Genomic DNA, 25,462 nt, shown 5'->3' with positions numbered 1-25,462 from the left:
GCATGTATATATCCAAATATATTAATACATACATAAGTGTATATGTCATGAGATAAACTCAAAAAAAAAAAAAAACAGCAGACAAATAAATTGATCTAACTAGAGAGTTAACCAGAAGATTTAATATCCATCACTCAATCACAAAATACAGGTACAACATCTATACCTACTGGCTACTGTTTCGAAACTTGTCTCGGCAATATAAACAAAACAACGGTCATTCCCCGGAACACCAGAATAGATTAAGATCAATCAAACCAGAAAACTAATTTCCAAAAAATGAAACTCCTTGAAGGCTATAATTTAAAAATAAATAAAACAAAAATATGAAGCACATCATGCCAGCAATGTTACATTCTAAGGAGACAACAAAACATAGGCACTGAAACTTCCTGTGAGCCTACCATTTTTATAAATATTCGCCAAAAACTAGTAAAGTGCATCAAGAACTGGATGTCTTTTCTTTGAACAAGCGAGGAACAACTTCATGAGAACCAATGTCCAAAACTTCTGGATCCCTGAATATAGCAAAGTATACAATCTCAAACTAAGTTTATATAATCAAATGTTGAGTATAGGGCATGCTAAGCACATGAAATTAGTACATAACAGCAAAGTTTTCATAATAATTATCCAAAGGAGAAAATAGGAGAACAAAACTGACGAAGTAAGTTTCACCATTAAGTACATCTTAGGATCATCCTTTGAATAGGCATTAATAAAAAAAAATTGATTATAAATCTCTAATCGCAAAAACCGACGAGGGTGACTTGTTCCGAACTTTAAATTTTGAATCAAATATAATAACATTGAAGAAGAAATAGGTATCTTGTAAACCATGAAGCATGAGAGCATGTTTTTTTAACAAGATTTTGTAATTGTCTTTATACTTCCACTACATGCACATCAAAAACTAATAAAATTTTACTTCCTTCAGGGGGGAAAAAATTAATTGCCAAAAAAAATGCTTAACGGTAAACAAATCTTCAAAGAAACATTCCCTTTACGTGTATTTCCCCAGATGGAAGTAAAATTGTGGCAACTAATGATTTCTGAACACACCAAAGAAAGCTTGATAAGGAGAAAAATCTTTTGAATTCCTAAAAAAGCTGATTATAAAAGGGAATGTTCATTTTTCTAAGTGTACCATATGATGCTAAAACTGGTTGCAAATGAAGGTTGGTATGTATGTCTGTTCAGAACATTTTCCACATAGTTGCATTTGGAAAAGGAATAGAATTTTGTTAACAATAGAAAGGGATAAAAAATAAGCTGATTGTAGAGCAAGAGTCTACACCAGGACCCACCATAAATTACAAAAATCATACAGTAAATAAGTGTGTGCAAAGAGTGTGCGAGAGAAACCTGCAAAGTGTCTGTCCCTTTTCATTTGAACTGGGAATAAACCACAATTTTCGGACGGAAGGAGACTCAAATTGAACAAAGAAACCATCACTCTGTGCATGTTTCCATTTCCTTGATCCTTGGCCTTTCCAAACCTGCAAACACAGAATCATTTATGAGATACGCACCGATTACGATTTTGCAATTCTAACTAAATGAGCAAACAAGCAGTCCATCTGAACAACACAATTAACCGAAAAAGAATGGCCTCAAATTGAATTTACTATTAGTTATGGAAAAGATTCACCCTCAAATTTCATGTATTAAGAAATCAAAGTTACCTGTGGATAAGCAATGATCTTTTTGGCAGCCACTAAGCAAGCTGCTTTGGAGAAAGACTCCTCAGCATACTGCCTAAGAAATGAAAAGCAGCTGCTGTGTGTTTCTGGTGTTTCAAAGGCCTGGAAAATGAAATGAGACAAGATTACAAAATTAAAATAACATATAGGGAATTTATCGAGTTTCTCTTGCTAATTGTAAGCCAACATAAATACCAGCCAAAATGTGCATGTATATTTTGCCTACAGTTTATAAATTAGATATCGGAGAATATGAAGAAAGGAAACCAAAATAAAAACCAAGTGACCCACAATGAAAACTAGTTGAAAATTTAATACAAAAATATACATACCTTATCAATATTCACAATTGGGGGATACTTATCGGTCTGCGTCTTTTCCTTATCAGGAAGGAAGTAAACTCTAGCATCCACTGAAGAAGTTTCATGCCATGATTTTACAGCGGTCTCCATGGTCTCAATAAGGAATGATAAAATGTCTTTCCAGGATTCTTCGGATCCATACTTTTCAGACTGCAATGGGAGAACATTCCAATCCTCAATTTGAAAACTTTTAAAATGACATATGAGCATGAAGATAAGTGAATTCTTTAATTCTAAGTTTAACTACATAAAATTACAAAATAAGTCAGGGAAAACCCAAAGTTAAAGGAAACAAATCAAACAGAACATCTCAGAAACCAAAATAGATATTGTTTTTCATGTCTTTTTCCCTTTTTTTGAGAATTAAGTCTTCCGTGTTAAATTTGGACGCATTCACTGTTCAGTTTGGAATGTGTCGATATACTATGTCTTTTTGCCATATAAATGACTGGCAGTATGGTAGGTCCAACCTTGGATTGGGTTAAGGGCAATAGAAATAAAAAGTGCGTATTACTTAATGTAACACCCCTTTCCTGACTCTTTTTACAGATTCAGTACGTGGTTTAACTCTTTTTACAGGTTCTGTACGTGGTTTTTACTTTGCCCCTAAGTGAGGTGTTGAATACGAATTTGGGGGAGGCAAACAACAGGCCCGGTATAAAAGCTGTAAAAAGAGATGGGAAAGGAGTTTACGTTAAAAAGGTGCTGCGTAGTAGATCGCACTGAAATGTCAATTTGCATGACCACCAACAGCTGTGACATCACATTTTAACGTCACGGCTCCAGATCGTGGCTGCTACTTTGTTAAGTGAGTAAAACAAAACCAACTTCCCATTTCTATATTCCGATTGCCTATATTTGGGCTATCAAGGATATGTATGAGGGCCGCAACTAGTATTAAAATGCAGGATGGAGCCAATGAGGGCTTCACAATAACTACTGGACTGGGCCAAGGGTCAACATTAAGTCCCTATCTTTTTACCGTAGTCTTGGATGTAGATACGAACATATTCAAGAATCACCAAGTTGCCGCTCAAGGTAAAGGGAACGTTTACAGCTCTGTAAGACCAACAAAGATGTATGAAACGGAGTGTTGGACGGTAAAATTTCAACACGAGAGTACACTTAGTGTAGTAGAGACGAGAATGCTACACTGGTTGTGTGAATATACTAAACGAGATAGGAACCAAGTGTATACTTTCACAATTCATATTGAAAATAATATTGCAAAGACATTCACTACAGAAAAACTATAAGAGAATTAGAAACTATCAAGAAAGACCTAGAAGTCAATGGTTTAGATAAAGATATGATATATGATAGACATTATGCAACCGCTTGATTCTTGTAGCTGACCCCACCTAGTGGGATGAGGCTTGATTGTTGTTGTTATATTAGTATTTATTTATCAATACTTTGGGTGTCATTAATCATTATGGTAATCTATATATAACTTGGGTTATCTGGAGTTTTAAGAGCACATGCTAGGTGAGCACTATTAGCAATATATCAAGAACAATTGTACTAACCATTTCAGGTTTCAATGTATCTAAATGTTTGGCCATGTCAACATTTGATCTCATATTCTCTACTTCTTGAGCTCGCTTGCTATCTTTCACTAGTTGGTTTATCTTCTTTATCTTTTTTGTTACTTCTTGACTTTGTGGGTTATACTGCGAAGCAATCTCAAAGGACGCTAAAGCCTACAAATATTCACACAAATAGACGTATCAGGATCAAAAACCTAAAAATTTAGCAGGTTACCCTGCTTCCAATCAAAGATTCAAATGTTAAGAAAAAAGGCAGTTATCAATTATACACAATACATACATCATCATATCGTTTCATGGCCTCCAATATGCATCCCTTCCGGAAATGTCCCTGGATGTTTATTCAAGCAGAATCATTGAAAAATGTGTTGTTCAGGGTTCAAACACTGTTAACATTAAGAAAAGTTGAAGAACATCTTACCTTTTCCCATTGGGGTTTTAACTTAATAGTCATTTCAGCATCATCAAGAGCTTTATTAAGCTTATCCAATTGCAGCAATGCTGCAGCACGATTACTGGCACATAACGTACATACAGAAAATACATCAGTATAAGATATTTATGAATAGGGTTAGTATGACATGTTACACAGTTTGAATATGTAAATGTGAAACCACTCAATTTGCTCAAAAAATGGCATCGACTAATAATAACAGATACCTTAATATCAAAAGTCAAATAGCGTTAAATATAGCAGGTAAGTGGTTAACCAATATTGACATAGTTTAACTTCAATGGCATGTAAAACCATGAAACAGAATTTTGAAACATCACAGTCCCTCACTTTTATAAAACTTGTAAACAATGGAGTGGAATTGTTAATACACTAGGTAAAGATATGACTACTGTGTCGTATTTCTAACAATATCATTTAAAATAATAATATAAAGATAATTAGAACAGAAAATAGAGGACATATGAAGTCTACATGGAGAGAACTATTTAGTTATGAAACAAAAGGTGCAACCACCAGAGAACATAAGTTCCTTCAGAAAATAAGGAAATATAAGCCTACACCGTCCCAAAATAATAGTATATGCATAGGATGGTGGTAGTTGTTGAGAGTCTCAAATTGGATGAGATATGGCCTAAAAATGTGTTTATAAGTAGGAAGCATCCCTTATCTTACAAGCCGATTGTGCATGGTTGAGTTAGGTTCAATCCAAATGTTAAGACAGTATCAGAGTTTATCTAAGATTTGTTTGTCCACTCGCTATTAGGCCACTCAGATCACACTCCCGATGTCCAGTCTTGGGCGTGAGGAAGGTGTGTTGACTGTTGAGAGTGTCACATTAATGAGATATGGCTTGAAAATGTGTTTATAAGTGAGAGGCGTCTGGCATATAAAAGCCGGTTTTGTATAGTTGAATTAAGTCGAACCCAAATTTTAAGATAGGTAAAGGAAACGAAAGGCACTCCATGGAACTCACTCTTTAAATTCTGGTTATGCTGATTCTCTACTACTGGGACAGTAATTTTTGACACAATAATGTATCCCTTGATGCATATGTTTCGACTCAGCCAAAGACTTTGAGGCTAAGGAAGTGTCGCTAAAAATAAGATAACAATGACAATGAAGAAGTGGGAAATCCTGAATTGCACGGCAAAGGGCTATTTGGTTTTGAGAGGTTGTACAAGGGATATGCTCTCTGCTATTTTCTAGTACTTTTTATTCTCATAGCAGTTCCATTTTTCTTTCTTTATGTGATATATCCCACATCTCTATTTACAGGGTCAGTCAATTAGATTAGGGGATATCCGCAACGTACTATTTCATCACAACCCAGTATATAACCCAATCATCGGCATTCAAACTTCAAAGAGAACCGTACAACCCAGTAAATAAGCTCAACACAAAGAGCTTGAGTAACTTCCTCGATAATTATCAACGAAAAAAAATATCAAAAGAATCTTGTATCAACTATGAGTTTCATAAATAACAGTAGTGAGTGAGTATAAGTTGGAATTAGTTTTTTCCTCTTAATATTTTCAGAAACTCTCACATTTAACTTCTCTTCATGTGAAGAATAACTTATTTAATTGAGAAGCTCTCATGAGCTAGAAGCTAATTCAAACTAGGCCCCATAGTCTACTTATCTGCAAGGCTTCATGATTGGCAGTGAAGAAATTCCTTATTAAGTGACCCAGTGATCTAAACCTCAGTTTGGATAATACAATTCTGATCATAAACTAGCAATATAAAACTTAACACTTCACAATCTATAATACATACACCATCATGAAAAAATCATCAAACCTCAAATCATTAAGATTAATAACCATAAACAAAAACAAAATCCAACTTGTGATTCAATATTCAGAACAAATAAACTAGAAAAAAACCAAAAACCCAGATCGAGAAAAGCACAATGCAGAGACAAAACAGCACAAAAAACCGAACCCCAAGAATTGAATGAAGTGGAAAATGATACCCAAATGAGAAAAGATTGAAAATTTGAAAGAAAAAAGAAAAGGGTATGGTACCTATAAAGTGTGGGATTTGAAGGGTCTTTTTTGATGGCTTGAGTGTAGAGTGCAGCAGCTTTGAGATATTTTCCTGACTTGAAAAACTCGTTACCTTGATCTTTTAGAGACATCTCAGAACTTGATCCTTCTTTTGTTTCTGCCATCGATGATGATGTTATGTTTCTTTTTTGTTTTAAGGTTATAAATGAAGTTTGTGTTGTGTGATTCGGTTGCAGAATATTTGTAGGGTTTACCCAATTTTTGGGTCTTTCTTAAACCTTCTCTTTAGTTCTTCAATGGACGATGCTTGTTTTACAATTAAATAAATAAATGTAATAAAATGTCGATTAAATTGGACAATTCCGTAAAAAAAAATAAATAAATTGGTTTCATATTGATTAGGGGTGGCAAAGTGGGCATGTCCGCCCCGTTTAGGCCCGCCCCGTTTAAGCCCGTCCAAAAACGGGACGGGGCGGGGCAACTTAGGTGTCCGGGCTCAACAACTCAAGCCCGCCCGTTTATTGGCGGGTTGGCGGGCCGGCCCGCCAAATACTTTCTTTTTTGTTTTTTAACTATTTGAATTATAACTTCACAATTCTTACCTCCTAGTTGATGTTAAAAAAAATACTACAAGAAACGTTAATAAGTAATTTCTTACAATTACCCTTAATTAAACTAATAGAAACATCAACTAAGTTAATAAATAATTCATTACAATATAAGATAAAGGATAAATACTAGCAAGTGATAATTCTCATTTGAAACAAGCAAACAGCCTGTGATGCATCCAGTTCCACCAAAACATGGCTCAAAAAATTACAACTATGTCAATACCAAAAAGCCAAAGACCACAACATAGTTAAGGAAATTCAGGGACACAAAACATAAAAAACTAGCAGCAATTAATCAATCTCAAAAGCTCTCCATCACAAACACTTCATCAATCATCTTCATCATCATCTATGTCATAAACATATGATGCTTCAATTGATGTCGTAGTGACAGAAGGGAGAAGGAAGAAGAACAAAACAAAAGCGGTGGCTTGATGGAATAGAACGACGGTGGAGTGGATTGAGTATCACGGGGCGAAGTGGAAGAAGGGAGAAAACGGCGGATGAAATGAATGAAACCTAATTTTGGAAGAAGGGAGCATACGGTGGAAGTGAAGTTTTATGAGAGAACATTGGATTGAGATTTGGGCTTTCATTCCAAGCCCAATTTTCAATTAAAGCAAAAAATTATAAAAAAATTAAAAAGCCCGCGGGCTAACCCGCCCCGCCCACCCCGCCCCGTTTTTTAGGCGGGTTAGGCGGGGGCGGGCCACCTTAAGGTGGCGAGCCGAAAACCTCAGCCGCCCCGCCAAAAATGGCGGGTCAAACGGGTCGGCCCGGCGAGCCTGACCCGTTTTGCCACCCCTAATATTGATACTTTAATAATTAACGTTATAGTCACTTTGATATTGATTCATTAACTAATTAAATGGGTCTCTTAATTTTAATTTTGTTACACTCATTTCAGCGTGTTACATTTGTTTCAGCGTGTTACGTGGCCACATCAGTATTCGAGTACGCAAAGTTAACGTTTTTTAAGAAAAATTAATGGAAATCACCAATATGATAAACATAATTAAGGATAAGGGATCAATTTGTAATGGTAATTAGTTAAGAGACCAATATTAAAAACAAATAAACAAGTTAAGGACCAATATAAGAAAATTTTATGGTGTGAGAAACTAGGAATATTATTTTCTTAATCTATCAACATGACCAATCGTTAGTTGGTCCAGTTGGCACTAGACTTAGAAGGGAGGACCACGATTCGATCTCTCGCAACTGCGATTGGAAGGGGGCTGAAACCATTTAATGTCAAAATTGACCCCGAACCAGATTAGACGGTTCCGTGGATCAAATAGTAGTGGTAAAAAAATCACTACAACATGACCAACATAGTAAAAAATATTGGAAAGAATCCAAATCCGTGTCACTCTAAGTTTGTGTCTTCGCTCTAAGGGTCTGTTTGGTTTGAGGGAGAGAAAGTGGGAGGAAAGAAAATTACGCAAACCAATGAATGAACTTAGACTAACTTTAATCCAAATTCATTCATTGATCTGCGTAATTTTTTTTCCTCCCACTTTCTTTCCTTCATACTAAACGGACCCTAAGTTTGTGTCTTATACTCAATTAGAATAAGCTTTTAGTAATAAATTGATTGGGCCACGTTTCACTCCCTTTTTTTTCCCTTTTTTTTTAACGTAACGTGAGACTTAAAACAAATTATTTCAAAGCGCGGAGACTAAAACTAAACAAAAAACTTCCACGACTAATACCAAAAGGCGCTACAATTGCAGGGACCTACTCCCTCCAGGCACAAATATAAGAAAAAAATTGTTTACGCGGTATTTAAGAAATTTAGTTAAATGTAGTTAATTTTTTTTATTTAATGCAAAACATGAGTTAAGTTTATTATATTACCTATTTTGAAAAGTGTAAAAGTGAAATAAATGCCTAAAATAAAATATAATTAAATAAGGGTATATTAGGAACAGTAGTATTAAGTACTTTAAAAGTAGTTAACTTTTGCTTATAATAGTGACCAAAATTTAAAGTATTTTTTTGATTATAATTGTGTCCGTAGGGAGTACAAAAAGTTAATATGGATTTTATACAAAAGTTATAACTATGTATTGCTTTGGGGATTGAGATTCCCTGCAGTTAAAAACCACAAAGTTTGACGCTGTTTTCAAACTCGGCTGTCCATTATTAATCGGACGGTTCAGATCAATAAAGTTAAAAAGTGATTCAAAATGATCTGAACCACACATTTGAGATCAGACGGCTGTAATTTAAAACTGCGTGAAAACAGTGGCTAACTTTACAGCATGAAATCTGATCTCTTGCTTTGGATTGGTTTCACGACATGGATCGGATCAACCAAATCATACTTAATCGAGTAGACTATACGTAGACATGTCCTAAAATACACATAATTATCGTTTGCTGAGACATGTGGGTCATCAGAACCTGCCGCCTAGCCATCAACTAACACTTGTCCACAGGACAAGCGTCCAGGTAAATGTTCTTGGGTCCCCCCTAATTCACTTATCATTAGTGGTATCACATTTTTTTTATAAGTTATATAAAATTATAGGCTAAATTGTACTTTTGGCCCCCTATGTTTTAGAAAGTTGTGATTTTGGCCCCCTATGTTTCAAAATAGCAGTTTTGGCTCCCTATGTTTATCTCTTTTTGCAAAAGGTCAATTTTGACCAAGTCAATGCTGATGTGACAAGTCAATTAAGGGACTCAACTGCCACATCAATTTTTTTTGTCAATTATAATTTTTTTAAAAAAACAAAAAGATAAGCATAAACGTAACAATCCCAAAAACAACTCACGAAGGAGTTTGACCACAACTCAAAACCACAACTCCCTACACTAAAGCGACTAACCCTGCAAGGAAACGAAAAAACAACAAAACTGAAAATAATTTTGATGTGTTTTTATCTTCTTTGCTGGCACAACTTCTCATAGAAAAAGATTAATTTTGAGTTTATATTTATTTGATTTCAATGGCTAGCTAGCTCAACCATCTGTTGGGATTCGTTCATTGTTTGTGTGATTATCACCTTCATCTTTAACAACTTTTCCTTGATTAAGTATGAAAAGTGCCCAAGTTTTATGATAAATAGATCAACATATGAATTACTTGTAGTTTCAATTCTGTCGTTAAATTCATTAAGGATGTGGAACAAAAAAAATCTGGGTTTTAATTTGAGAATTCTTGAGAAATATTTGAATGAAAGAGAATAGTATATAATCTGGTGCAGGCAGGAGTATGATGCACTTGCAAAAAATTTGAAAAAAAAAAGTTGATGTGGCAGGTGAGTCACTTAAGTGACTTGCCACATCAGCATTGACTTGGTCAAAATTGACCTTTTGCAAAAGGGAGTAAACATAGGATTAAAACAGCTATTTTGAAACACAGGGGGGCTAAAATTGCAACTTTCTAAAACATAGGGGTCAAAAGTGCAATTTAGCCTATTATAATGTGAAAGAAAAATTAAAGATCATACTTTCAATTGTTAGAATCTCTCTGATAATTTTTAATTCTTCAAATGGATTTCAGTATCAAGATCATAAGAGTGTAAAGCTATTTTAAAATTTAGTTATAATAATTATTTATTTTATTTATTTTAACACACAAGAGTGCACTCACGCACGCACATTATACACAATAAGGGTGTGTTTGATAAGTCTAATAAGCTAGCTTATAGCTTATTGAACTAGCTTATAAGCGTGTTTAAAAAAATAAAAGTGTTTGGTAAAAATCTTTTCTCACGAGCTTATAACTTTTTTTGAGATGCTATTTCAAGTAACGTTTGAGCTTATAGCTTATAGCTTTTTACAATTTTTTCCATTTATAACCTTTAATTTAATTTTATTATTTTTTATAAAATAAAAAATTACCCACTAAAAAAAACTACTCACTACATATAAATGTCATTTTATGTTTTTTTATATTTATCAATCATTTAAAAAGCTAATTTTACCAAACACTTTAATTTTAATCTGTTTTCATTTATAAGCTTGTTTTTCAGCTATCAGCTATATAGCTTAATTTTACCGAACATAGTCTAAGTAAAAAAATGGTGCATTTAAAATATTGGTGACATGTGCGGTCGCTCCTCTCAAACACCCTCCAAAACCCTCTATGTGTGTAAGCTCGTGCTTTGAAGGCTTATTTCCAAACTTAAAATTACATTTTGAGAAGTTTATGATAAACTTTTAATGAACTTTTTCTTAGTTCTCTATGCAGTAATGCAATTAGGGTAGATATTATTTGCTAAAAATCTTACTATCCCTTTAATATGATAAATGCTTAATTTATTTCACTTACCATTAGTTGCCTCTGCAATTTATATATTATCTTAATTAATAAATTAGCATATAACACGATTAAATTAAATGAATCATGCCTTTCTTTTTCTTTTTCAGAAAATCATAAATATTTTGCAAACAATTCCCTAATTGGCTGGCAAAGTAACCATATATTGCTACATGCCATATATATTTACACGTAAAGTAAATGTATAATATACATTCCTCATCTATAAAAGCCCCAAAATGAAATTTCCAAAATACTCACTAATTAGTTTCACCTAGGATTCTAGGAATTCTTGTTCTGTCTCACACTCCCTTTGCTCTAATTTTTTCCTCAATTTTGGTTTGTGCTACACCACCATGGCCAATGGCTTTAATAACACGAGGCAAGATGTGCTAAACTCGGTTGCATGCAGGTTATGCAATCGAGTTTTCATATGCAGTCAAGCACTCGTAACTCACATCGAGTCTCATATGGAGCACGAAGAGGCCGCAATTAGAAGACTCTATCCTACGGAGCATATGAGCCCTCAAGCACAACTTCCTTCTCATTATTTCCGACCAAGTTTTCATGTTCCAATTGACACTCAAAACATCAATGGTGGTAGGATTTTCCATCCACAACCAAGAAGAAACCAAATTTTCAATGTTGGTTCTATGCAAATGCAACTTCCACCACATGTTTACCAATGGAAGCATCTAGATGAAGAATCTTCAAATGATGGTACTAAGGCATATATCATGCAACTTGATAAACCTATCAAAAAGATTGATTTCATTGATTTGGTTAGTAATGATGATGATATGTCTGATGATGTTCATACATTGGATTTAGCACTTAAGCTCTAGAGATTAAATTAAGGGTTGTTGCTTTTGGGCATATTAAGGTTTTAGTTAATTATTTATTATGCTAATATATCATTTTGTTTACTCAAATAAAGTTTTTGTAGTAATTTTTTTTTGTACAAAGTATTTTAGAATTTTATTTGGTTGATTTTATTTTATTCCAATTAATTTTATTTTTCTTGAATGGCAATTATTCCTATTATTCTGTTTGAATCGGTTGATTTTTTCTTTAGACTTAATTTAGAAATATATGTCTGGTGCATAGAATGAAATGAAAAGAGATAAAAAGAAAATATTCTGTTTTAATATTGAATGGCTATAAGTGAATGTTTTTTCCTTGTTTACTGATCTTGTTTCATTGCCCTTTTATGTTTGAGTTGGCATTTGGCAGTGCAAAACAGCCAGCAATTTGTCCTTTTTTTGTGTGTTTTTGTAAAGGTAAAAAGTTAAATTTATTAAGAAATTACTTACTAAAGGAAAAAAATCTACAAAGATCTACCGAAATAAAAGACCAGCTCAAAAATTACCGTAGAACTACTTTAGCTTCTACTCTTGTGAACTCTCATGTTAAGTTTATCAAGAGATAAGAAAATGAAGTTGCTCATAGGCTTGCCCGAGCGGCAACATCGTTAGCTAGTTTCCATAATTTTATCAATATTTCTACATGTATTTACGATATCATTATGAATGAAATGAGATAAGTTAAAAAAAAAAAGACCAGCTCAAAAATGTGCCAAGCATAATGAGACTAAAAAATGTTAATAGCAAAAAAAAAAAAAATATAATTATCTATTTAGTTTTTTTTAACAAGATAATTATCTATTTAGTTGATCGCTCAAATTCGATGTATAAATATGTTTAGTCATGAATGAAGCACGGACTCCGACACGGACACTGCGACACCGTTAATGTGAAAAATATAGGACACTAACACCGCTACATATTTATAAAACATATAAATTGAGAATCAAAATATATACATGTAAAGCTAATTTGAGCAAGTTATTTCTTAAAAAAAGTTTGAAAACAATATATGATAGTATTTTACATTTATTTATCCATATACTATCGAAAATACTAAAAATATTGTAATCAAAATGTAAGGTCTTCAATTCCTCATTGATCAATATTGTTGTTTCGACACATCTTTAACTCGTGTGCCTAAGGAGAGTATAAGCAAAGAAAAAATGATTTTTTTAGGACACTTGTGTGACACATGTCGTACGGTACAAGTGTCTTACAGGTGTCGGACACCGATCAAATGAGTGTCTGACGGTGGTTCTGCAAGTGCACAGAATCGCTACCAAGTAATAAAGTAATAAGTTTATCGTTCTCCACAGGGATTGTGCCAAAATTACTAGTCTCGCTTAGGAACATAGATAGTTGTCTTCGCTTTGTTTGTTTGAAAGGTATCTTTGCGGATAATAGTAAATGACAGGAAATTAAAGAACATAAAGTAAATGACAGAAAAATAAATGGTGTGTGTGTGACCACACGTGGTGGTTAAGTGTGGTCGGATCCCTCCCTTACTCCTGCTTGGTGGTTATTCCTTTGTTTCCCTCTATCTGGAATTAGACTATTAAAAATAGGTTCAGAAGCACTCGCTCCCTATTTCTATTACAAACTGTTCAGAGCCTAGTTAGGGGTTACCCTTACCCTGTTTAAATATCCTTGCCCTAGGTTCCACTTTTTTGTTACAAACATTGGTATCATTACCTTAGTGGCTCCATGTGTCACAAGCTGTCACGTGTGCCTCTAACTAGTTCTAACTCTTCCACTGATAGAAATTATCGTTCGTTCTAATCTTATACTAAGACCTCTGGTCATAGCACACCGTCCTTCGTTCGGGATTACTAGCTTCATTTCCTATGCGACATCCATTAGGTCCTTAGATTTTATTCTAATGTGATCAGTATTAAAATAAATATAAAACCAGACGATAAAAGAGTTTGAAAGTAGAAACAATTGAATTTATACCCAAATTATACAAAACCAAGTATTCGTAAGGGAGTTCCTCGACTCCACCTAACCTAGGAAAAATAAATTACAAAGACAGAAAGAAAAGAACCTTATTGGCCTTGGAGTTCCTTGGCCTCCTTGCCTCCTCCTTAGAGTTCTCCTAACTCTAGAGTGAATATTCAATGTCTCCGAATATTTCTGAATATTTTTGTGAATGAATAATAGTGGAGGAGGAAGGCTCTATTTATAGTTTTTCAGCTGGGTTTTGGGCTGCGTCCATGCAACCATCGTGGCCACGATGGCGTGTAATTTTGCCTTATCGTGGCCACGATGGATCATATCGTGGTACGATGGAAGATTTCCTCAAGATTTCTGCGTGCTTTTGTCGTCATCATCGTGCCACGATGACAAATCATCGTTGTACGATGGGAAAAATTTGTTGCAGATTTTCTTCAATTTAAACCGCCTTCTCATCGCTCCACGCCGGATCTCATCGTGGGTACATGGTGCGCGCTGTTTATTACGTTTTTGCCCTTTTTGCTGATTTTTCCACTTTTCTTGCTTCTGGGCCAAGTAACTTCACTTTTCCAGGTATTTGCTTGCTTTTGGGCTTCAAATGCTATTAAAACTACCTTAAATTACTACTAAAAACATCATATAATTGACTGTCATCAGTGTCAAAGTAAAGGAAAAATTTAGTTTTTCCGACACCGATATGAGCTATCCGCACGTGCCGTACGCGTGTAATGCGAGTGTCGGACATCGACATGTGTAGGACTCCGTGACACGTATCATAGAAGTGTCTGTGCTTTATAGGTCATGAGGTTTCGAAGGGTGTTCGAGAGAAACGATCGCACAGGGCACCAATATTTTAGGGGCACCTTTTTTTTTACCCAGCCCTAAACGACACAAAACACAATTTGAGGTCAATATTGTAATCTCAGTAAAATACTTTCTAATGGCAAGTATGGGTGAAAAAACAGGTCGGGTCTATCAGACTAGCCCATTTTACTCGTCATATTTTACGAATCCAGCCAAGATTTTAGGCTCGTTATCTTAAGTGTTCCCGCCTCATCTAAATCGCTTAAAAATTGTGGTTGTCACTGGGTAGGCCCGCAAACATTTTAAAACCATTTCTTTCGTTCTTTTTTCTAAACTTAGGAAGAAAAATGGAAGAAAGTGTTAAACTTCACGGGTGAATGAGTCCAACTTTTTTGTTCTCTTTACTTTTTAGACCTAAAAAAAGAAATGGTTAAACTAAAATTCACTTGTGTTACATTTTTAATACTCTATAGTTTATCGATTAAAATTCATATGAGTTACACCAAATTATATGGATCCATACAAATTTGGTAAAATCTATATAAATTTGAACCAATTTAAAAAAAATTGAAAAACTTAAGTTAAAAGCATGTATTGTTGGACCCGAATTTCCCTTTATAGGAATTTTGCAGAATTTCACGTTATAGTTTTTTTTTTTTTTGATAAATAATAATAATAATATAAGGGAGTATAAAGGGTACTTAATCCCTTATACAACAAGGCAAAATATCATATGCTTTGGAGACAAGCCAAAAGATCAAAACACCAATTAGAAAAAGAAATACAAGATTTATGACCATACCGGCCACTAACCCATGCCCAAGATACAACTTTGATGTCATCCCAAAAAGAGGAAGTAGACGGAATGACTCCATTAAAAATCACATTATTACGAAGCTTCCAAATATTCCACGCTGTTGCCAACCAAATCACCTGCCTAACACACTCGCCATTTTCCATTTTAACCAACTCACCAAATAGTTTAAAATGGTGCCACCCTTCAGCCCCTATGGGCAAACTCTTCCCAATCCAATTAAAGATCACTTCCCATACTTTTATAGTAAAAGGATAGTGGAAAAAAATATGGGCATAGTCCTCGAGAGATAAAAAGCAAAAAAAAACAAGGCAAGTCATGCGAACTAATCAAAATACCTCTACGGTTGAACGCCGCCCTCGTGGATAACCTTTCTAGTAATTTCACGTTATAGTTAATCACATATGTTTATTTAAAATTAAACAATTTATATTTCAAACTCAATTTGCTTTATATTGACAATTTATTTAAAGTGAATGATTTAGAGATCTATTCCACTGTCCTATTGTAAAAGCAGAAAATCTAGATCATATATTTCTAGCACTCTTTTATATTTTTTTATAATACTAAGCACTCCTTGATTTTTTTTGGATTTGAATCCTCTTATGATATTTTGGTGTTGTCCTATCTTCTTTTCCTTATCTAAGGGTGATGATTTATAAAGAAGAAAAAACAAATAGTTTAGAAGAGAAAAACTATATGAATGGTTGAGATTAGTGTTACTAAGGAAGCATGAGAAAGAAAAAAAAAGAGAGAATCCAATTTTCTTTTACTGCTTTGACAATACGTTTCCTCACACAAAATAAGGAGAATTTTATGTACAAAAAATATAAAAAATTGATAAGATTTTTTTTTTTAAAAAAATAGGAATAACAATTTTATAAATTAGGGTATGCTAGGCACTGGTTAAGGAAACTAAAAAAGAAAATTTTTAAATTGAAAATAACACTTTTTAAACTTTCGAGAAATTGACTGCACACGTTTCGATGCAATATTACTATATATACTTCCTTAAATAGTGCACCGTGTTTAGCATTTTCCTATAAATTATAGTAAAAAAAAATTATAAATTATTTTCATAAATATAAAATAAAAAAGTACAACTAAAAAAATTGATATATAATACTAAAAAAATAAATTAATGTTGCATTGAAATTCGATTTATCTCATATCCCACACAAGCTTGAGTTTGAATTTCTTTCTTGATGCGAAGACTTCAATTCTATAGTGACTAAAATTTTATCTAAGAAAATGTTAAATAGTGCATTACTTAAACATATTAAAAAGGAATTTTTGTTTTTTTAGCATAATCCTAAAAATAAATAAATGAAATATTTGAATTTCATTTCTACATATAATAATATATCTACCAATTACTAAGTTATAGTATCTCAAATTTTACTAATTTATCTTTTCAATACACATTTTTTAATAAAATTTATCTGTTGGAAAAGTTGGTCAATAGAGGTTATTATTAGATTTTGTTTGAGAAGAAGCATAAGATTGATTGATGGTCCCTGCTGAATAATTATTACCCATTAATGAACAGCTTTTAGATCCTTTTTAACACCTCATTTTCCTGTCTGTCTTTTGCAGCCATTGAGGTTGTTCTTCTCACACCATTATTACTACTTTCTTCTTCTCAAGTGTTCTTAGAAACTTCCCTTTTTATTTCTCTCACTTTTTTTTAGTTCTAAAGCCTGTTTTTTCAAGTAAAGTTTGCCTTTTTATCTCACAAAAATGTAAACCCATTTTGGAAATGTGCTTTTTGAGTGATTCATGAGTGATCACTGAGAAAACCCAGTTGTTTGTTTTGTCTCTCTCTGAGTCTCACATAGCAATGAAGTCTTCAGCAATGTTGGATTCAGCTGTGTTTCAGCTCACACCAACTAGAACAAGGTAACATTCATCAATGGATTTCAATAAATTTTTTTTATTGTGTTTCTTACATTTGTGACGTTTCTTATCCCAAATGAGAAAAACAAGAATTAAGGATTAACTAAGTCACCCTTTAAGTGAATAAGTTGATAGGAATATAATCTGATGTCCTTACTAACTGAGTTAAGCTCACGAGACACAACCCCTTCATCAAACTATATTTATAAATAGTATTTCTTTTTCTTCTCGTAGACAAAATGATAAATATCACACGAAACTCTCACACAACTGGGAGATCCTGAGTTCAAACTCGGAACACCACGGATATCTAGGCTAATAATTTGAACATTTGTCACTTGAGTTAGGACTTGTGGATATAAAGTTATTAGAAAGAGACATTACAAGAATTGGAAAATGAGAGATTAATAGACAGTTAGAGGAATAATAGAAAAGGAAACAAAGTTAGTAGTATTTCATTTGATATTCTAAAATGACATACTAGGACAATTTTATTGGTTGCTAAAATGACTTATATTTAGCATTTGAGATATTTGATTGTTCTTCAACAAATTAAATGGGGATGGTTACCATTTTGGGGAGTGACTAATTTGTGGTAAGGTTGTTACTATCTTTGTTTCTTTTCTTTAACTGTCAAGTGTGTCAAAGTGCATTGGTTGAGTTTTCTTATCAAGTTTATTTTCATTGGCGACATTGTGCCAACGTGATTTTGTTTTTGCAACTAGGATTTTATTAATATCTTCTACTTATTCATAACTTTTGTGGTTGATGTAAGCATTTTCATCTGTTTAAATTTGGTACTAAGTTTCTTTAATGTGCTTCAAATTGAAGTTCTTTGGACATAACAATTGAATTTTTATGTCTCTGATTGATCTATCTGAAAGCTCAATCAAAACAATGGATGTATAGTATTTGCAACCTGACTTGGTTTTGTAAGTTAGGTTTGATTTGGTAATAACTGTGAATGGAAAGAAGGAGAAAATAGCGTCAGGTTTGTTCGACCCCTTTCTATGCCACTTGAAGGCTGCTCAAGATCAAATGGCTAAGGGTGGTTATTCAATTGTTCTGGTGCCCGAGCATGGAAGTAATGCCACATGGTTTACGAGGGGAACTATTGAAAGGTGTGGCTTGTTATCATAATTTTTTGTTTCTTAACAATTCTTGTTAGCATGATCTTGGAATTTGAATTGTAAGTTGTCATTGCTTATTCATAATCACTTATATGATAAGCGATTATGCTATAAGCGTTTAATTAAGATGTTTATCGAAATAGACCCTTAATGTTGAATTTCAGACAAATGAGCATGCTGAGTTAGTTTTCTCTGCTTCTATAGGTTTGTTCGTTTTGTGAGCACACCGGAGATACTGGAACGTGTATATACTATAGAATCCGAAATCTTACAAATTGAAGAGGCAATTGCAATCCAAGGAAATAGTTCCACAGGGATTAGCATTGTAAGTAAATATCTAACAGATTATTTAAATTCAATGGCAGTAATTAAATTTTCTGGTTAAATTATTTCTGGTGCCTCTGCAGGTGGAAGCAAACCAAAATTACCAAATAAAACAAGTGGAAAGCACTGAAGGGACTTTCGGAAGGACAAGTATGTCTTTTGCAAGTTATTATTGTGTACAACAACTAACTAATTTGTTCTCCTTCTGTTCCTTTTTAGTTTTTGTTTTAAGGTTATTTATACATATAAAGAAAACCAATAATTTTTGTTACTTTTTATGGACTTATTTGTCTTTTTCCTATAATACCCTTAATCATTTATTATCTAATTCTTCCTATTTGTTTGTATGCAATAAATTGTTAAGGGTATTATTGACAAAACAGTACTTAATGTTGCATTGAACTTTGAAAACGATAAATAAATAGGAACAAAATTCTTCTACAAAATGAAGCACGAACACTCCTTGGATTAGGCGTGTCCCGGTGTCGGACGCACGTCGGTGTCCGACATTGACACTTATGATTACAATGAATTATGTCATTTTGTCAAATTATTGTCGGTGTCGACGTGTCAGTGTTCATGTCGTGTCCGGTGTCCGTATTTGTTTTTGTGCTTCATATAGTACAAAAGAGACAGTTTAAAAATGATCGGAAGGAGTATTAACCAATTATAGGTTTATTAAAAGCTTTTCTGAAATTTATAATTGTTTGCAACCAAAAATTTGCTGCTTTTCTCAGGTAGGAAGACTAAGCAAGATAATGTGGAGAAAGCAGTTGTTCCTTACAAGGTTAGAGATCTTGATTACCGAAACCTATATTGATTTATCACTTTCTAAACAGTGTGTATAGTATTGATATATCTCAGTCTGATGCGCAGCCACCTGAAGCAAATGGAATCTCCTCATCACAAGCAAAATCAAAGTATACTCTAAATTCCGGAAACTTTATCGTTCTTTTATATGAAAATCAAAGTAAATTCTGAAGTTTGCATAACTCAATGTAAATACTAAATCAAAATAAATTGTACAGCGCAATCTAAACACTTCTTGTTATGATAATAAATCCTTTACATAATACAAATATGACGAATGAAGTGACACTTGCCGAATTTCTGTAATTAAACATAGTTAAGCTAAGTCCTTATTTTGTACAAAAGTAAAAGTGGTTCATTTTTTTAGTGTTGTATTCATTGAGATTCTTTTCAAAATGTAAAAACACAGGTTGTTATATTCACTTCTTTACATACTGTTTTAGAGGTCAGCTTTTGCAAGTCCTGGAGACACGTAAGTCAATGCTGCATAAAGAGCAAGGAATGGCATTTGCACGTGCTGTTGCTGCTGGTTTTGACATTGACTACATACCAGCTTTGATGTCATTTGCTGAATGCTTTGAAGCATCGCGCTTGATGTAAGAATAGTCTTCTTTCTCATCCATTTTTTACTTAATTATTGGCTAGTGATATGCATAGGATTTCTGAACAATCTTGCTGATTCTATTTTTGTCACCTTTCAGGGATGCTTGTAGAAATTTCATGTCTCTATGGAAAAGAAAGCATGAAAGTGGCCTATGGCTTGAAATTGAAGCTTCTGAAGCGACGTGGACGCCTAATCATGCAGACTTCTCTGCAATAAATGGATCTGGCATTGTGCTTTCCAACAATATGGTCAATACATCCCACACTGAAATGGACTCAGAAAGTAATGGTGGGAAAACAAATTCAGGTATCTGGCAACTCCAGCAAATTCTAATCTTGTAAATTCACGAAATCTTCGCAACCTGATGCATATCTTTGCAGTAATTGTTAAAGCCACATTGGATGAGAGATAGCCTGAAATGAGTTTACAAGTAGAGACTCTAATAGTAATAATTTAGTAGTCAGCACTCGTTGGCTGTTACTCTTTCTTATATGCACAAACTCTTTCATAAACATATTTGGACCAAACTTAATTTTCACATTAAGAAAATCCGTTTTCTTTTCAATTTAATTAGCCTATACTTCAAAGAATCTAGAGGCATGCGATTTTTTTTTTTGAGATAACAAATGTTAGTAAATTAGGGGTTATGTTAGTTTCAAGGGTTTGAATGAACCCTTGGATCTCCTTCTTAAAACTCTTTTGGTATCCTTTAGCTCACCAACTGAGCTATCAATGTGGGACCATGTGAAAGAATTATTAAGGGTTTCTTAATAATTTTGGATGTTTATTTTTTCTCTACCCCTTAATGTACTTAGATTATTGCTTTCACGTTTGAAGATGTGTTTTACATTGACCGACGACCAACTGCAGGCAACCAAAATAACATTCAAGGTCAATTTCCACATAATGGATTCTCCTCGTGGCCTGTTCATTCTCCCCCGGGTGCCTTACCAGTCTTTCATCCATATGCAGCTGAAGGAATACCTTACTATCCGACTTATCCAGGAAACGGTCCATTTATGCAGCCAGGCTGTCCGCCTATGGAGGATCCTCGACTACATGCTGATCAAAGTATGCGACATAGAAGACATTCCATGGATAATAGACACAACAATACTGAATCCGAAAATTGGGTCATAGAAACTTCAAAAACAAGGTTTCAGGATGAAATAGATGTGGAGAGGGAAGGTTTACAGACTGGAGACCGAAGGAAAAAGGTTAGTCGATCAGACAGATGTAAGTCTGGCAATGTGGTCATCCGCAATATCGAGTACATAACAAAGACAAAACATTCTTCTGGCACTGATTCTGATTCTGCAACCGAACCCGATGAAGATAAAGAAATTCAGGAATCTGTGAAGCCCTCAAAAAGAAGAGGATCTGGTAAGGCATCTTTGAAGAGGTTGAATTCAACTGATAAGAAAGAAACAGACTACGGGAAGGAAGCAGATGGAGGACATTGGCAAGCATTCCAAACTTATTTATTGAAAGGTGTAGAAGAAGATAGACATGCCGTTAACCAAGACAAATTTGAAGTTGGAAAAGTTGATCATGTGAGAATAAAAAAACATGTTGCAGCCAATGATCCTTTAAATTTTACTGGTAATTCACATCCTTCATCAGATGCGGCTGCTGTCAATGGACAAGGTTATTCAAACACTAATTTGGAAAGGAAGTTGTTTCGTAATGCGAATGATGACTCCTTCATGATTGAACACATAGTCGATGGTCGAAATGTTAATGGAAATGCTATTGACATGGACACAGAGTTCCCAAAGGTGCATAAGAAGGAAGGAAAAGCGAAAATTTCTAATTATCAACCAGATGAAATGAGCTTGATGCCAGAACGAGGAGCTGATAAAGGGTCAACGCGTTATGACTGTGCACTAGACTATAAAATGCAGGCCCAGGCTGTAGGGAAGAAGAAAGGGGCATTGGCTCATAATACTAAACCGGGATCTAAGATGTTGGATAAGGTGCAGAAATCAAAACCTACTCTGAGTAGTTCTGATAGAAAAAAGACAGTTGGGCCAATAAGAAGAGGAAAAACTAATAAACCGAGTCCGTTGGATGAAGCACGAGCACGTGCTGAAAGACTACGAAACTACAAAGCTGATCTTCAGAAAATGAAGAAAGAGAAGGTACTTACTCAAGTTGAACTAAATTGAAATTAGATTAACTTAACATTGTTTCAAATATATTCACATTTAGATTAACAGATCTACTTATTTCTTTTCTATTATTTTATAACAACCAGGAAGAGGAAGATATAAGACGTCTAGAGGCTTTAAAGAAGGAGAGGCAAAAGAGAATCGCTGCAAGGAGCAGCTCAGTCACCAAACTAACCACCAAGTCAACCATGCCATCACAGCAAACAAAGAGACAGTTTCAAACAAATAGTTTGCCAACCGTTCATAAAGGATCCAAATTTAGTGATTCAGAGCCACGGTCATCCTTACCCTTCCAAAGATTCCCTATCAGAGCAGCTTCTGGTGGATCCAATGATTCCTCGAAAGCCTCAAAAACAGGCAGACCAAACACTGGCAGTAGCAACTCAGTTACAAGCAAATTAAGGCGGTCAGTGCCTCTTCTTCCTGAACGTAAGAAAGAGAAGGGTGATGGTGCAAACAATACGAAGGCATCAATAACAAAAAGTAGAAGATTCTCAGAACCTAAAATGAGTAGCATTCGTCCGAATTCCTTAGCTAAACCACGGAGCTCTAGGACAATTTCAAGGACTAAAGCAGTTGATGAGACTGAGAAAAAAAAGATTTCTGCTATTGTGAATTATGATAAAGACAAGATTGCAACCCTTCCAGAACTGAAAATAAGAATATCTAAAGAGAAGACACAGAAGCTAAATGGTGATAAGCCTTCTATGAATTCAGAAGGCGCCTTGCTGAAGACAAGTGAAACTGGAATTTCATCCACTGTTGATGGAGATGAAAATCCTATTATTGATAAGACTGTTGCGATGGTTGAGTGTGAAAAAAAACCTTCTTCCCTTGATATCAACGATGAGAAATCAAGAGGTAAACCGGTGATAGCAAAGGGTCAAGATGAAAAAGATAAAGCAATGGAGAAAACTAAGACAGTACCGCCGTCTTCATCCTTAAGAACAAATATGGTGCACATTTCCTTGGAGAACCAATCACAAGTGAAACATGTATCCTCTAAGGTGCGTCTTCTTAACTTGGAGTAGATTTATGATTAGTTAATTATTTTGTTAGCTTATACTCTTGTAATGTGTATTTTTTCTAAAAAAATAAACTTTGCAATGCTAAGTACTTCAGCTAATTTTGAGTATATTATTTTCCAAAATCAGGTTAAAATGAATAATACAAAGAATGAACCATCAAACTCATCTAGCACTTTTGTTGCTGAGGAAACATATCGTGCCCCATATTCTCGAGGTTCTTCTTTGGAAGATCGTCGTACACAGAATTCTGAGCATGGTAAAGCTCCTCCCACGAGCTTGGACACTGCATTTGGTACAGAGACTTTCAGAGCACACGTGTCTGACACCAGAAACTCTACACTTGAGAAGATTCCCGAGGTAAATGAGAATCCTCAGGCGAAGGAGTCACCGAAGGGCTTAAGACGGCTGTTAAAGTTTGGGAAAAAAAATCACAACTCAGATACTGGGAGCAACATGGAATCAGATAATGCCAGAATTGAAATTGGAGCAAATAGTTCTTCCAATGAAGGTAGTGTGATTCTCTCTAACAGAAACGGCATGATTTACATAGCAAATAGAGATTACATTTCTAACAATGGATAATGGTATTAAGGCTTCAACAATCAACATTAGCTAAAGTAAAAACTTAACATTTATTTTCATCATTTTCATTGTTCGTGAAAACATGAAATAATGTAAAATAATATGTTTTGCATGCATCTATTAATTAGAATATCAGAACTGAAATCAAACAAATGCCAAACTGTCCATCTTTTTTCTTTCAGTTGTTTTACTAAAATATACATTTTTTAAAAATGACACGAAGAATTAGTATATTGTTGATTGATTGTTTGAAAGAAGGCCAACCATATTCAATTTCATTTGTCATGTGACTAATATTACTCAACCTGACCATCATATTTGGATTTGCTGTGTTGTCTTAGCTCCTTTGAAGAATTTGCTCTCTCGAGATGAAACTATTTCAACCAACGCAACTCCTCAAAAGTGTAAGCACTTGCATAATTCATTTAAGAGAAACTTTGAATTAACTCTTACTTTATCTTGACATCTGAATCTGGAAATGATAAAACATCTTGTTCTTTTACAGCTACTCGCACTTTCTCCTTGTTATCGCCGTTTCGAAGCAACAGCAGAGAAAAAAAGATAATGACGGCTTGATAGAATTGATCCTATTCCTGTTATTTGAGGTGGATGCTGTGACCATTTACTTGATTCTTTTCAATTTTTTTCCCTCTTTTCTGAGTTTAAATGGTCTTAGATTATTATTGTCTAGCTGAAAATATTAGAGTAAATATATTGCTGTTGAAATCCACTTCTCTGCCAATGCGATATAAACATTATTGGAAATCATGAAGAGCAAAGCTAGACACACTTATCTGTTGCTTTCTTAATTTTACTTTTAAACTAGCTTTGTGAATAGTTATAACTTTATATATCCATTAATCTCCATCGAAAATGTGATATTGAAACTGGACGTAGAACAAGATCAAATGCAGTAGGTAAAACTATATCCCAAAATCTAAAATATTTAGGTGATCAATCGTGTTGATTCGAGTTAGAAAAACATGAGTTCGAACTAAACCAGTTATACATAGTTTGAGTGGAGCTTTGAATTGAAATAAAAAAATCATTATTAAAACAAATTCAATTTATGTTAGATACATATCTAAAATCAACATTCAATCTATATCCCTAAAATCAACATTAGATACATATCTAATTACCAATTTTCAAGCTAAATATATTTCAATTGAATATGGAATTGTATCAAAGAACAGTAATTGGTAATTTGGCCCCAACTTCCCCATAACAGAAATAGCCAACACTTTCCATTCCATAGGCTATTGATGAAAATTGGTTATAAGATCCTTGAGTGGAAGGGTGAGGTTAAATCCAGAAAAATTTCCTTAAAATTACTGAAAATGTGTTAAGAATCTAAGATCAATGTTTCAAAAGATGGACTAGTATTGGACTAGCAAAAGTAAAGTTAGACCAGACTGATTGGTTCAACCGGTGAACTAATGACCTAACGAGGTAAAGTTCGAGGGAAAATCATATCAAATGTACACATGAATCAACATGAATTGTACTAACTTG

At 34.1% G+C, this 25,462-nt stretch overlaps 2 protein-coding genes across 7 annotated transcripts; one reads left to right on the top strand and one right to left on the bottom strand.

Annotated features, from left to right (window-relative positions):
- Positions 1 to 90: 90 nt before the first annotated feature.
- Positions 91 to 6,401, bottom strand: LOC123903255 (U-box domain-containing protein 70). Its single transcript, XM_045953206.1, has 8 exons — positions 6,100 to 6,401; positions 4,037 to 4,130; positions 3,896 to 3,946; positions 3,595 to 3,768; positions 2,036 to 2,215; positions 1,686 to 1,805; positions 1,366 to 1,499; positions 91 to 518 (listed from the first exon to the last, which is right to left on the bottom strand). The coding sequence occupies exons 1-8, from the start codon at positions 6,243 to 6,245 to the stop codon at positions 443 to 445; spliced, it is 975 nt and encodes a 324-aa protein (XP_045809162.1). The 5' UTR covers positions 6,246 to 6,401; the 3' UTR covers positions 91 to 442.
- A 10,384-nt stretch (positions 6,402 to 16,785) lies between these two features.
- On the top strand, positions 16,786 to 24,712 carry LOC123903221 (COP1-interacting protein 7-like). 6 transcript variants are annotated; one of them, XM_045953173.1, is made up of 14 exons: positions 16,917 to 17,301; positions 18,240 to 18,419; positions 18,633 to 18,753; positions 18,836 to 18,902; positions 19,490 to 19,539; positions 19,617 to 19,672; positions 20,006 to 20,158; positions 20,264 to 20,472; positions 21,037 to 22,307; positions 22,424 to 23,344; positions 23,492 to 23,528; positions 23,568 to 23,873; positions 24,289 to 24,351; positions 24,453 to 24,712. In XM_045953173.1, exons 1-14 carry the CDS (start codon positions 17,243 to 17,245, stop codon positions 24,521 to 24,523), a joined length of 3,564 nt encoding a protein of 1,187 aa, XP_045809129.1. In that variant the 5' UTR covers positions 16,917 to 17,242; the 3' UTR covers positions 24,524 to 24,712. The 6 variants fall into 6 exon arrangements, with proteins under 6 accessions (XP_045809122.1, XP_045809113.1, XP_045809129.1 ...); XM_045953166.1 differs by having other exon boundaries at positions 16,786 to 17,301; positions 19,629 to 19,672; positions 23,492 to 23,873; XM_045953157.1 differs by having other exon boundaries at positions 16,902 to 17,301; positions 23,492 to 23,873.
- The last annotated feature ends 750 nt before the right edge of the window (positions 24,713 to 25,462 follow it).

This window comes from Trifolium pratense, linkage group LG1 (assembly GCF_020283565.1).
Source record: "Trifolium pratense cultivar HEN17-A07 linkage group LG1, ARS_RC_1.1, whole genome shotgun sequence".
Classification (NCBI taxonomy): Eukaryota; Viridiplantae; Streptophyta; class Magnoliopsida; order Fabales; family Fabaceae; genus Trifolium; species Trifolium pratense.
The sequence above is the reverse complement of the archived record's forward strand: the minus strand, read 5'-3'. Positions and strand labels throughout refer to the sequence as shown.

Bases quoted from the DNA above. Each gene is read 5' to 3' on its own strand.
- LOC123903255 (XM_045953206.1), bottom strand. From the start codon at position 6,245: ATGGCAGAAACAAAAGAAGGATCAAGTTCTGAGATGTCTCTAAAAGAT. The intron at 1,806-2,035 runs GTATGTATATTT...TTCATTTTCCAG, and splicing joins CAATTGTGAATATTGATAAG to GCCTTTGAAACACCAGAAAC. The intron at 1,500-1,685 runs GTAACTTTGATT...CTGTGTTTGCAG, and splicing joins AGATCATTGCTTATCCACAG to GTTTGGAAAGGCCAAGGATC.
- LOC123903221 (XM_045953157.1), top strand. From the start codon at position 17,243: ATGAAGTCTTCAGCAATGTTGGATTCAGCTGTGTTTCAGCTCACACCA. The intron at 17,302-18,239 runs GTAACATTCATC...TTTGTAAGTTAG, and splicing joins CTCACACCAACTAGAACAAG to GTTTGATTTGGTAATAACTG. The intron at 18,754-18,835 runs GTAAGTAAATAT...GTGCCTCTGCAG, and splicing joins GTTCCACAGGGATTAGCATT to GTGGAAGCAAACCAAAATTA.